Raw genomic sequence first — 14,124 nt, forward strand, 5'->3', positions numbered from 1 at the left:
TTAAGCCCTTCTCTTACAACAAATCCTGATTAGATCTCAGTTTTAAAAATGGATTAATATGTGATTTTCAAGGTGACTTTCTCCTCCCTCAACTCAGTTTTCATCCAGAAAGACACTAACGGTGCTGAGATCTCCCTGAAGCTTGTGGAAGCATATTACAAATCTGGGTTTCAGCACAATTTCTCCTTTTAAAGGGCAACATATGATGGTTTGTATACAGGTTGTGCCACAGAAGTTGCCGAGTGTTTTCTGGGACATGCCCAATACCTTCAAATCTCTTGGAAGCTGTGATCCGAGGGCTCTTGCCATTTTGCAGCATCTGCTCTGTATTTGCCTGGCCCCCTGAGTGGCCCCCAGGGAGGTTTTCTTAATTAGAAGACAAAGTTGACAAAACTGGGAATCCGTATTTTCCTTGGATGCTGCCATTTGCCGCTGTTTGTTGTACGTGCTCTGTGTATGCTCTTAACGTTTTGTCGCCTTTCGCCACCGCGCTGCTGAACTTTGCTGCTGGGAGGAGGCCTTGTTAATATGTACTGTAGCTGCTTCATTTGCAGAGTGTAGAAGCAGGCAATCATCAGCTGCTAGCCTCTCTGCTAAGCCAAATCCTTCGGTGTCACCGTCCGCGACCCCAGAGGGTGGATCAGCTAATGGATACAAGTCAGGGTTCACTCAGACAGGTAGGAGCTGAAAGTGCTGTAAAGATAACCATTGGGGGTGGTAAGTTACCTCAGCCACTGCTGGGTCAGGGATGCTGTAAACAACTGGGTATTTACCTTGAGACATGTGGAGATTACACTGGAGAGGATGCCTTTCAAAATTTGCTTTGGCAAAGATTAAGACCCAGGTGAGGCTGAAGGTTAGATCAGTCTCAAAACAACAATTGGTGTAAAAGCATTAAATGGTCTTTTGATTAATTTATTTGATTCTGTGCCTTCTTGTTGAAACCTCTGTGTTTCATTAAATTTTTTTGTGTGTCTCAAAAAACTTCAATGACATGTTTGTAGGGAAGTGTTTGCTTAGTATATAAACTAGGCTATTTGTCTGGAAAAGGAAAATAATCTCCTTTTAGGAAGAGGGGACCAGATGTTATTTTATTTACTTGCTAATTTCCTTATTTATTTAAATTTTATTGCACGCAAAGGTGTACTTAGAACTGAAATTTCCCCATATGCATACAGTGGGTTTGTGGTATGTGAGCTAACAGGTCTCTCACAACTATTCTAGAAAGCTATCAGTAATGCCCTAAAATAAGGAGAAAATATAAAAATCAAATAGACATTGACTGACAAGGAAGCAGCATCTTAATATCATGTATCTATTTATTTATTGCAAGTAGACAGAATGCTTTTGTTTCAGCTTTCTTCCTCATTGCTTTATTGCAGCTTCATGTATGCTGTTGTATGTTTTTGTCTGTTTGTGCTATTTCTTGAAAAATTAAAAACAAGCGAAAATGGCTTGTTGCTATTAATTGATATGAATGTCCAAAACCACACGTTTCTTTAAAGCAGTATGAAATGCAGATAGAAAGCAAGATGGTTAAAATACTTTTTACACCTAGGAAGTTTGTCAAAAGGAGTAATTAACAAAAGCTGAACACAGGCATTCATATGAGACTATAATCACTGATTGGTATTTTCAGAGGCACTTCTCTCAGGTGGTTGCCCCTGTCTCTGTTGAGGAAGTGAAATGCTTTAGGTAAAATTAAATGACAGTGTGGTTAAAACACATCTGCATTTCATTTCATGATCCCTTGGCTTCCAGATCCAGGCATGAGAACTGTGCAGATGCATGAGAACCTGTTTATTTGGAGCACCTAAAGCATTCTAATATTTACACAGCTTTGTCTTCTATTGTATCTGCCAAGTTAATAGCTACACCTTTTATATAAGGCTTTCTCCTTATCACTCCCTGCCATTTTCAGTCTGCTCGGTGTTTCTGTGTGTCACTGTTTGTACTCCTGGGTCATGCTCGTCAAAACCTTTTCATCTCCTTCTCCTGTTATCTCCTAGTGAAGATAATGCCACGTACATACACAGGAATCCCCTGTGACTGGGAGAAGGGGGGAGAGCACCTTTTATTCAGTGGCATAAATTCTGATGTGTCACCTATGATGTGGGGCTTTTCTGGCTTTTTCTCTCCTCGATTCTGCAAAGCTCTTTCTACTAGAGTTTGCTTCTAGGTTGTTTTAAAATCTACTTATTAGCAGGTTGTTTTCTGAAATTGTTTTCATCTCATCATCAACTCATACCCTTTTTTTCTTTAGAAGTTGAGTAAATGTTTCTGGTGAGCAGTTCAGTCTCTGGGTTCCACAATATATATGTAGGTAGTTATAGGCAGACAGTATTAAAAATATGGATTTGGGCAGACACTTGAGTGGAAAATTCAATTCACATGTTAAGCAACTAGAAACTGGGCTTTACAAGAGAAAGATGAAGAATTTTAATAACTGGTGTTTTAATAACTATAAGTCCTGATTAGGTAACAGAGTGGTGTTTAAACATATACCAGCCACACCTACATTCACAGATAAAATTTCAAGAAAATGTATTACAATTAGAGATGGGGGACAAAAAAAAATCCCCAGAGCTTCTGGAAATTTTACTTTAAAGAAACTTGAACACCACATATTTGCTACATCATATTAATGGCAGACCACTGTCTCCCTCCAAGGGCCCAGACCTGGTGGTCTATTTTGTTAGCCTTTCAGTGTATTTCCTATGAACATGGACGAGATTTTCTGGTGGGGAAGCAGCAGCAGAGGCTTCTGTGTTTGTTCTTCATGTCAGTTGCTCTGTCTGGCAAAGAGCTTCCTCCCACCCTCCTGCACCAAATGGTGTGTGGCCTGAGGGTGAATGTGTTTAGCAGATCAAGTTGGTCTTTGTCTTCTGTTTTCTTTAGCTGGCTGTTTTACTGGGACATCTGTAGGTGAACTTAGCCTCCTTTGCCTACTTGTTGCAAACTCCTTTCTGGACTGATGCTGAGTTAATATTCTTTCACTCTGGTTGTAAGAATTTGGATTTGCCAGTGTATCAGCATCTGAATGCTATTTTTTTCTTGAAGTAAATTGCAGCTATGAAATGCCTGATGTTACATGCCGAGAGGGACTTACATGCCGAGAGGATGGAATCAGTTTGATACTGGGCAAATATTCAAATTTGTTTGTTCTTCAGTTTATCCTTCTATAAAATAAGATTTATAGATTTTAGCTGTGGTAGAGGGCTCTATGAAGTTTGTTAATTTATGCAAAGAGTTTGGGCTCAAATGCCCTTAATTTTTTACCCAGATTTATAAATGAGCATACGCTTTTTATAGTTTTATAGACAGTAGTGCTATAAGGAGGCTATGTTTTTGGGTTTGGTTTTTTCTGCCCTTAGTCAAGCTTAGCTGTGTCTGACAGAGATTCAGTAGCTTGTTGTTGAAAATCTCAGGTGATGGAGATTCCACAACCTCTTTTAGGTAACTTATTCCAGTGCTTATTCCCTATGCTTGCTGGCTGCAGGTTCCATAAGCTCTTCATCTTAGCTTCCTCATGTGAGCCATGAGAAAACTGCGTTTACTTGCCTATCCCATGAGGCTGTTTTGAGAAGCAATGAGATAACCCTTTCTACTGTTAAAATATTTTTTGAGTGTGTGCGAGTGCAAAATATTGTGGAAGAGATCAATCATGGGTTCAGTGGATTATAAGATTCTATAGAAATGCCCAGTTAAGCGTTTGTTAAAACTCCTGAAAGATACATGGTAATTTGTTAGGAGTGTAAAAAAATTGTTTGTAATTTATGCAGAGATGTGTTTTGATAAATGTGTATGTAATAAAAAAAATGTAAATTTTAATCATTAATTTAAAAACTTCTCAGATTCTTCAGTGTTCAGTCCAGCAAAATCATCTTCTGCTGCTGTTAACTTAAGTGGAACACAAGATCCATGCCGGAACAAGAACATTGTGAAACCTCTGGCTCTGTCAGTACAGCTCGTAGGAAAGGCATTTGCTGCAGGTATGGCTTTGCTTTCCAAAACATCTGAGAACCAAGGGAATCATCAGCTTAACAGCCAAGAAGAGAGAGTGTTCTTTTTTTGGTGGAAAAGGGAAAGGAAAACATTCACTAGCATTCTCCAGAACCGTCATATTCTTGCAGTCTTTGGCACAGAAATTTTTGCAATTAGTACTGTTCCCAAGCTTAAGCCACACCTTCGCTTTCAGATTTAACATCCTGGTAGGAGTTCTCTTCCTAACTGTAAGAGAGCATAAATGTCACCTCTTGATATCACGCTGAGTCCTACCTCAGTAATTGAGAGTTGTGTGCGCTTCTGCATTTCTAACCATTATAGTTCCTCCCCATACATGTGGTGGAATTTAGTCTTATTTTAAGGAGTTTTAATATATCTGCTGTTTTAATTGCTTATTTCTCTATTGTGTGTTTAATAAATTGTAACCCTCAACTGGGACATCTAAGTCCCACACTGACACTCTGTTGGGGTTATCTGATTGTTTTTTACTTTAGGTGGTTCATCTTTCAGCAATAAAAAATCATCACACTTATTGCAGTACAGTATGCTTGAATAAGAAAATATATCTATTTATTTGGTTTATCTATGCACATGAGCATATATATATGTATCATTTTATACATGATGTATTACATTTGCTATTTAGTACAACATGGTATTGCTTATGGTGCATAATACAATTATGTTGTATCTAATAAATCATTAACAGTTCTTTGTGCAAAATACCTTTCCCCCTCCATAGTTGTGTGATTTTATTTTGCACTGAAATTTCTTCCCAGCTTTTCAACCACTTTAACTGACCCATGCCCACCATATCTGCCTGTACAAAATTGTTGACTCCGAGTAGAAATGAGGAGCTTACAATGTGCAAGTGAGGTTATTCATATTTTGTAATTGGCAGTTGTACCAGAATTTATTTGGATGTCTGCAGCTGGTGAGTTGCATTGTTTTAAGCTGCATACCACATCTCTAACACTTCAGTTGCAGCTGCCATCAGCAAGCTGCTGTACCATCTCCTGGTGTTGCTCCTGGAATGTGTTCATGGGAGCTAAATCTTTGTGAAGCTGTCCAATACCAGCAAGGAACTGGAGTTTCCACTGGCCTCCGTGTTGGCAGTTTATGCCATTTTTTTTCTTCTGCAAAAACTGTGTTCTGAAAAAGAATGAGAACGATGAGTGATGGTAACTTCTGGTGATCATCCGTTGTAGATATAGCAGGTCCTGCCAGAGTGTCAGGCTTGCTGGGACTGGAGAATCACCTTAGGCCCAGGTAGCAAAATTAAGCATGGTTTGCCTCAGTAATGCTCAGGCCATGTACACTTTGCAGCAAACTTCCCCTGCCCAGTGTCCTTTGCTAAGGCTTTAGATGAGAGCCCAGTAGTGAATTACTGTGCATAGCATAGGGATGACTGGGGGAAAATTGTGTAGGTACACACAAGTGGCTCAGAAATCTTTTCAAACTGAATTAGTAATGTATATTTAAAAAAATCACTGTGTAAGAAAATATGTCACAAACTTCCCAATAATTGTGTGTGTGTGCAATTTTTTATTGTATTTTGGTGGGGCTTTCTTTGCATTTTTTCTTCCACCTATCCCTCCTCACCTGGAAATCTGGACACCCCTTTTCAAGGCTTGGTTTTGCAATCTGAATGTTTCTCTGCCAAGTACATGTCATGATTTCCCCGAAGTCTGCTTTTTTTCAGTCACGCATCTTGCCCTGTTCTTTTGCATCAATGTGTGGCTGTATTATTTTAATTGTTTGTTTTCAAGATTGTCTCAAGCCACACACTCTGTATTTTATTATACTCAGCTCCTCTTTCACTCCGTGCCACGGATGTTGCTAATGGAAACGCTAATGGAGGAAGAAATAATGCATTGAGTACTACAGTCTCTCGGCCAATGCCTCACTCGACATCTCCAAGTCCTGGCTGTGCAGCTGGAGATCAAGGTAAGGAAAACCTCTCTGATTTTTTTATTCTAAGCTGCATTGGATGGTGAGCTTGAAATTTGTGATTTTGTTCTTCTTCTGATTGTAGCTGTTCCTACCATTCAGTCTTTACAGATCCATTTGCCTTTTGGCATGACCATTAATGATAATGCTGGACATTTTAACACAGGTAACAATGTTTTTCACATCACAGTCTGGTTTTATGTAATCTAGGTATGAGCCTCTGGTGCTCTGTGATGGGATACCCTCTCAACACCGGTGGGAAATGGAGGGTGGGCTGGAATTTGGTCATTTGGGAGGACAGGGTTTAGAATTAGTTTTTGCTTTCCTTCCAGCATCCATGTCCAGTTCTGGACCACCAAAGAAACGCCACCGAGGATGGTCTCCTGGGTCCCCAGTCCCACCTCCTGGTTTAGCAGTACCTGTTCCTACGATCCGGCCTTCGACAAGAACAGGTAAAACTTGAATGACACCGAGATTTCATTTGCTAAAACATGAACTCAGTCAGCCCAGCAGCCCTGTGCTGCACCTCTCATGTGTTGCACAGCAAACATAACTGATCTTGTCAAAGTATTTAAGCACACCATGGAGTATTTAAGGACACCATGCCCCCCAAAGAGCACACAGGATTGCTTGGTTCTGGTTGCTGTAATCTAAGATGCGTCTGAGGGGAAGTAAAACTGCTGGGGGAGAGAGAGGAAAGGAAGAGGCAAATAATATTATAAAAAATATAAAGCTAAAAGAAATCCATGGTTCCCCCAGCTGTAACTCAGTTGTTCTAAAATTGTGCAGGTGTATGGATATATGAATATATTTCAAGGATTTTTCGTTAGCCTTCACCTTGACTGTTGTGTTTCAGTGTGGTGTGGGATGCTACAGAACCTGTACACTCTGTTTCTGCATGGGAAAAACACCTTTATACAATTTTGGCCTAACAAAGGACACTGATAGTGATACACTAGGTGATCTTCAGTTAAAAGCAGAGAGTGAGACCAAATGTTAGTCCTGTGTGGAAAAGCTGTAGGAGTTTAATAGCATGGCAGGAAATAGAATTAATTACAAGTACTCATTGATATCCATGTAGATACCTCATTATTCATAATGAGTTAATAAAACTATTCCCTAATTGAGTACTTTTCAGTTGTGAGATTTAGTATATTTTCTAAAGGGGAATAAAGAGTTATTTATTATTCTCTCTATAGAGTGAGAGAATAAGCATCCAAGGAGTGAAATGTGCACAATGCTTTTTTAACTCTGCTCTTGAGGACTTGATTTTAAGGTATTTTGGAATTATTTTCAGAGATACTCATCACATGAGGAAGGGTTACATGGTAATGCAGGCCTGCTTATCTGAACACCTCAGATTGCAGCTTTTGTCAGTTTCTATCTTCAGAAACCTGCTGAAGAGACATACTATAAGGCAATCTCCCCTATTTGTTGAGTTTGTCTCCACTAATCTGCTACCTCTCTTGTGTACTCCATTTTCTGTGAGTCTTTAGTAGTACTTTTTTCTGTTGGATAAACATTTCCCCATGTGAAACATTCAGGTATGCATTCATTCGTCCTGACTTTGATGTTTTTCTGTTGATGACATGGTTTGAAAAAGTGGTTGCAAACCACCAAATGAAGCCTAAGAAACTTGTGAAGCAGGCCTTACTCTGAAACCTGATTACAGATTACAAAATTCTTGCACTTGGCTTCCTTTATTTATGAAAGCTGCTGCTGCTCATGAGTAAAGCCTGATTTTTATCCTTGTAGCAACTCTCAGATTTACTTTCATGAGTAAAGCCTGATTTTTATCCTTGTAGCAACTCTCAAAGGGCAACTTGGAGATTTTGGCCTGCTTTTATTTTTCTTATCTACATATATTCTAGGTCAGAAGTTGAAGCAGTTTCTTCCCTTGTATTGAGAGGCAGTATTGGGGGGTGGCCTTTTGGCTTAGTACTTGGCTTTGTTTAAAGATGCATATTCAAACTTGTGTTTTGCTCTCTCATTCTCACCAACAATACAGTGGCCAGAAAAAGTTTTATTTTAGAAGTGGGGCTACAGGAGGATATAGGCTCTTCATTTAAATTACTTAAAACTATAGCAGGAAATGCAGAGACCTTTTGAATTTTATTACAGTTAGTGATTTGCAGTAATTTTTTTCTTATTTGTTCATAAGGCCAAATCACAGTATGAGCCTTTTAGTAATGGAAGTCTCTCTTTTCTTTATTTTATAGAGCCTCTTTTGTCAGTCCCAGTTCCTCAATCCATGTTAACTGGAATTTTACAGCCTCAACCCATCCCAGCAGGGGAGACTGTAATAGTTCCTGAAAACCTGCTGAATAACTCGGGAGTCAGACCAGTGATTCTGATAGGTAAGTCTTACACTGGGGAATGAAATGCTGCATTTTGTACTAATACACACTCCCCAGGACAGAGAGGGTTTTTTTGTTTTTTTTTTGTTGGTTCTGGCATTCAGTACAATACAAAGTTGGTTTGTCACAGATAGTTTCCTTTAGTTGCTCAATATTTAAAACTGAGAGTCAGGCGATTTCTGGAGAACCTGATTTGCAAACAGGTCACCACTAGGTTAAATTTATGCAGAACCACTGGCCAGTTATAAGTTTTATACAAATAAGATTTTTGTAAAACCCAAGAAGAGAACAATTTCCAAGTAATGAAAATACCTTTCCGGTATAAACAACTTAAAAACCAAGCAAATATTTCCTGCAGCATTTATAGTTCAGATCTTGAAGCCCCAGAATTCTACGTGAGAACCAGAAAATTGATTTGCACTGACTAAACAGAAGTAAATCATACTAACTTTTTGTTGTTTATAGTCCATAGTTCTTGTAAGCAATTGAGATAACAGATCAGGCTTCAGGCTTTTAAAATCCTTTAGCTGTATAAAGGACTTTGTTAACCCTTAGAAAGACATTGCTTTAAGAGTATGAATTTTAATGTGAATATGCCTTTCAACCTGAGTTATTTGGGCATCATACATTAAAATAGATGGGTCAGTTAGTGCTGCCAAAATTTTGATGAGTGGCTTTTTTTTCCACTCTAAATTTTATTTAGGTCCAATACAGTATAGATGGTTGTATAGAGTAGCTTCAGTGTCAACAGAACATGCCTGTCAATGGAGTCTGTGGAATCATTTACATGAAGGAATGGAGAAGTTCTCCAAGTCCTGACTTGCACAGATAATTTTAATACACACAGCTCCTGGAGAATTAACAGGGCCATGTACACCAGTAAATCTGTCAAGGATAGGGTTACGCTTCTGGTTTGTTTTGCTCAGTGTTTTTTTCTGGAAGCCGATTATAAAGCTCTGGCGTGGTGCTGTAATGGTTTTCAGAGAAACACTTCCTTATTAAAGATGAGGATGCCTACAGCCATCAGCTTAAGTGCAAATTGAATGCAGCCCTTAGGCTCTTGGAGAGCTGCCATTAAGTCCTCAGTTAGGCTAAACATTAGTGGCCCTGAGAAAGAGCGTCCTATTAATAATACAGAACCAGATGTACCCAAAAGGATGGATTTGGCAAAATCTCTGTGGAAATGCTTCTTTTGAAATGAAAAACATTCTGAAGGAAAGGAGGAGTTAGCCTGTGCTCATGTGCTTTACCTTACAGAATAGAATGTTTAGTTATCAATGTTTATTTTACCTGTTTATGAAAACAGAATGGGGAGGTGGCAAAAAAGTGAAATCAATCACAGCAATACCACAGTGGCTGAATCAATGCTAATATGACTTATGCTGCTTTTATAATGTTAAGATCAATGTACTTTTGCTTTCATTGATTTTTCTTCTTTGTACACTATATTATGGAGAATCTGTATTTAAAGGTCAGGGTAAGACCCAAACAGATAATATTCTCATCTGTATTTGGATAACAATAGTTATTACCCTGCTGGATATCATGCAGTTAATGTTAGTTCTTGCAAATGTATGTGATCACTTGTTGTAAAACACAGCAGAGGATCCTTGGCCTATAATTTGTTTTTTAAGCTATTATAATGCCAAGAACAGTCATTGGTGCAATGTATTTTTCCAGACAGCTTTAAGATGTTTGGAAATGTATTGTTGCACAAAATTTCATGTAATGGCAAATTTTATGAATTTCTGGGGGCGTTATGTTTGTTTTGTCATAGGCTATGGCACTTTACCTTATTTCTATGGAAATGTTGGTGATATCGTTGTAAGTCCCTTGCTGGTGAACTGCTACAAGATTCCACAGCTGGAAAACAAGGATTTGGATCTCTTGGGCTTGTCCAGCAGTCAGCTACTAAGTGTGGAGAATATGATACTTTTAACTGTTCAGTATCTTGTCCAGCTAGGTAAGCAATTTGTCATAACTACTTGGTTTTATTTGAGACTGTCCTTTTCTCTTCATACCTTCTTTATGTCCCTTTTAGGGCCAGTTTTCTGGCTGCTTTTGTGGCTGGAAGAGGCAAGTGGCTCCATCTAGTGTGTGTGACTTTGCCACTTGGCTCCTGAAACGGAAGAAGTGAAGTGAATTTAAAGGCTGATACTGCTTCTACTCTCCATATGGGGATTGACCAGGTCACCTTTGTGAAATGGATTTGCAATGCAGATAACTCATTTTCTTAGGGTATCAAACCATCAGTTATCACAGCCCTTTCTAAGGACACTTGGTCTGTTTTATTCAGTTTTGTGACAAATGCTGGCAGATGTGTGATGGTTGTCATTGTTTTGGTGACAGCACTGTTTACATGAAAACCACATTTGTTATTCAGACTAAGGCAAGTGATTCAGTGAATATCTCGTTCTTGTAAATGTTTTTGAAACTGACTTTTTGCAAGTTTGAGAGCAAACCAGCAAGCCATTTTTTTCTCTTATTGCTGGTCAAGTCATTTTACCTACCTTAGAGTAAAAGGAGCAGTGATAGCAGCAAGGTTTTAGAAGTTAAAAATGCAGGGTAGTGTTGGGAAACTTCTACAGTAGTCTCATCCTAACTTTTGGATTTGAAAAGATGCCGCTTATCACAGGGGAGTGTGGAGTTACTTTTGTGAAGAGTACAGTGCATCTGTAATACACAATGGCATGAAATACGCAGGTGTTCCAAAAGCAGCACAACTGCTGATAACCTTACAGTTTGGGGGCCAAACGTGCTTCAAACCCCAAACATGCAGGTTTCACCCATGAGTGCTTGCATTTCTCTGCAGTTCTGTAGGAGACATGAAGGAAATCATTTTCCATGTTGTAATACTCCCTAAGTGACCTGTTAGCTTTGTTTATCATTCTCTGCCTCACTAGTTCATTGGCTGCCATGTTAGAACTGACAAGGGGTTTCTTAATTTTTTACAGGATGTTTTTCTGTTACCTTCTTTCAGTGGGCCTGAATATCTTATTTGAGGCTTTCATCTTTATTGGAAAGTTGTAGAGTGTGTGTGGTAAAACCAGCTGCTTCACACAATTCTGCGTTGATAGAGGCAGCTTGCAAATTTGTAGCCAGCTGATAACAGCCCTTCCAGTTAAAAATAAACTATTTATTGAAACCTGTGAGTCCATGAGTCATGCTGCGTGAGCAAGTCTAACTTTAGATGGATTCATCAAGTCTATACTTGCTGCAAACTAGAGGAGGCTTCATGCAAAGCTTCTGTAGCAGAACTGTGTTCATTGAGCACTGTGACTTCAGCATAAAGCAGTTCTCTTGTTAGCAGGTGGTTAGTTTGCCTTTTGTTCTTAGCTGGGCAAAGCTGAGTAGTTTGCTGTTTGACCTTTTGTGGAGATGTGGACCAGTACTGTAAGATGAAAAAGCCTAATGAGGAGAAAAGGAAAAACATTCTGTAGAGGAGGGGATCAAAACATGTTGCTGGCTTGAATATTGCTGTAAACTTAAAATTGTTGGAATTGTGACAGCTGCACCGAAATGTAGCCTTTGTCCCATGTTGTTAAATCAAAGCAGATTAGAGATGAGTGTGGGGTGGCCAGATTCAAAAGTTTTTGACAAGAAGAGACGAATACACATATTAATTAACAATTTATTAATGTAAGCCTCTTTTTTTAATTGAGAAAGTAGGACTAATGTGTTTTTATTTTCTCCAGAGTATATTGCGAAAGAGTAAGATAAAGGCAAAGATTAAAAAGCAGGCAAAAGCATGAAAGAGAGGCTTGCCTAACTTTTTTCAGATCTCACTACTTGTGTAAAATATATTTGCAGATGACTGTGATCACAGATGATAAGAATATTAGCTATGGAAGTGCTACTTTTTGGGAAAAACAACGGGTATAGCTGAGAATTCCTGTCAGTTTTCTTGTGAAATTATGACAGCATTAATTGTAGGATGACGCTGTTGTGTTTTCAGAAATCAGCTGAGCAGCTCGTGATGATATTACAAAACAAAGTAAAAAAAACCAAATGCATTTCTGATGCTTTAAACCTTCTTTAAACCTGTGATTGTGAACTGTAGCATGGCTATAAATAAATTCCACTGACTGTGATAAAAGAATAAGTAAAAAAAAGAGAAAGAAGTGTGTTTGATTTTAGTGGGGTTTTTTTTAGTCTACCTCCGGGACTTATTTGGATTTCACATTTGTTGTCTTTGGCAGCATTCATGGTGAAGTGTTCTCAAGCTTTGTTTTTGTATATCAGAATGCCCATATTTGCACTATGGGTTACATTCCGTCATCTGCAATCATCAGCTTTTTACTATTGCACTGCCATTTCTACAAACACCATCTCGGCCTACGCAGTGCTAAGGTGGTCTGTGTTCTGGTTGAAAAAGATTTCTGAAGCCTTTGTTATACCTCCTGTTTAGGATTCTGAAATCATTCTCCTTTCTTTCTTGTTGTGGTGCATTTGAGTCATTTTGACTCTAGATTTTGTATCCTGTGACACGCTGAGGTATTTCATAGTTTTAATGTCCAAATGCACATCCAGAGTCAAGGTTCTTGCAGGGCTTTGCTTTGAGTGGAAGGGATAGTCAGAAACTAAAAGCAAGAGCTTATTCCAGTAATTCTCCTGTCTTAAGTGGTTGGAGAAGTAGTCTCTGTGGGATGTACCCTGAAGAAGATGAGTGTCATCCGGAAATGGATGACATTTGAATATATTGACTTAAACTGTAGAGAATAATGGAATAGAATTATAGCAGCATTGAATCATTTAGGTTGAAAAAAAAACTTTAAGATCAGTGAGACCAATCATTAACCAGCACTGCCAGGTTCACCACTAAACCATGTCCCCAGCTGCCACATCCATGTATCTTTTGAATGCCTTCAGGGATGCTGGATACACCAGTTCCCTGGGCAGCCTATTCCAATGCCTAAGCACTCTTATCAGTGAAGAAATTTATCCCAATGTCCAATCTAAACTTCGCCTGGCACAACTTGAGACTGTTTCCATCTGTCCTGTCACTTGTAACCTGAGAGAAGAGACCAATCCCCACCTGGCTACAGCCTCCTGTCAGGTAATGGTAGAGAGCAGTGAGGTCCTCCTGGCCCCCTTTTTCTCCAGGCTAAACAGCCCAGCTCCCATTTCCCACAGAACTTGTGCTCACCAGCTCTGCTGCCCTTCTCTGGACACGCTCCAGCGCCTCAACATCCCTCCTGTAGTGAGGGGCCCTGAACTGCACACAGGACTCGAGGTGTGGCTTCACCAGTGCTGAGTACAGGGGGGAGATCCTGCCCTGGTCCTGCTGGCCACATTTTTTCTGGTGGAAGCAAGGCATTGGCCTTCTTGGCCACCAGGGCATGTGCTGGCTCATGTTGAACCAGCCATCAACCAACATCCCCAGGTGCTTTTCCAGCAGGCAGCTTTCCAGCCGCTCTTCCCAAGCCTGTTGCACTGCTGGGAGTTGTTACCCAAGGGCAGGACATGGCACTTTGTTTTGTTGAACCTCAAACCATTGTCCTCAGCCCATTGATCCAGCCTGTCCAGATCCCTCTGCAGAGCCTTCCTGCCCCCTGTCACCTGCAAGCTGCCTGAGGGTGCTGTCTTACAGAATTACTGAATACTGGGAGTTGAAGGGGACCCATAAGGATCATCAAGTCCAACTCTTAAGGGAATGGCCCATATGGAGTTTGAATCTGCTACCTTGGCATTATTAGCACTGTGTTCTGACCAACTGAGCCAATCTCACTCAACCCCCTTGCCCATATCATCAATATTGATATTAAACAGACTGGCCCAAACTCTGAGCCCTGGGGAACACCATTTAGGACCA

The 14,124-nt window shown here is 39.7% G+C and overlaps 1 protein-coding gene across 5 annotated transcripts in view; it reads left to right on the top strand.

Annotated features, from left to right (window-relative positions):
- The window catches only part of GREB1L (GREB1 like retinoic acid receptor coactivator), a 132,151-nt gene that overhangs the window by 83,407 nt on the left and 34,620 nt on the right, over positions 1-14,124 (top strand). For 3 of the 5 annotated variants that reach the window (XM_030969324.1, XM_030969341.1, XM_030969333.1), the window contains 6 exons: positions 540-677; positions 3,855-3,992; positions 5,815-5,952; positions 6,288-6,407; positions 8,175-8,312; positions 10,090-10,275. In XM_030969324.1, the coding sequence (XP_030825184.1) occupies positions 540-677; positions 3,855-3,992; positions 5,815-5,952; positions 6,288-6,407; positions 8,175-8,312; positions 10,090-10,275 (858 nt within the window). The remainder of the gene's footprint in view (positions 1-539; positions 678-3,854; positions 3,993-5,814; positions 5,953-6,287; positions 6,408-8,174; positions 8,313-10,089; positions 10,276-14,124) is intronic. The other 2 variants (XM_030969348.1, XM_030969356.1) reach the window with 1 other exon arrangement.

The sequence above is a fragment of the Camarhynchus parvulus genome, chromosome 2 (genome assembly GCF_901933205.1).
Source record: "Camarhynchus parvulus chromosome 2, STF_HiC, whole genome shotgun sequence".
Lineage (NCBI taxonomy): Eukaryota > Metazoa > Chordata > Aves > Passeriformes > Thraupidae > Camarhynchus > Camarhynchus parvulus.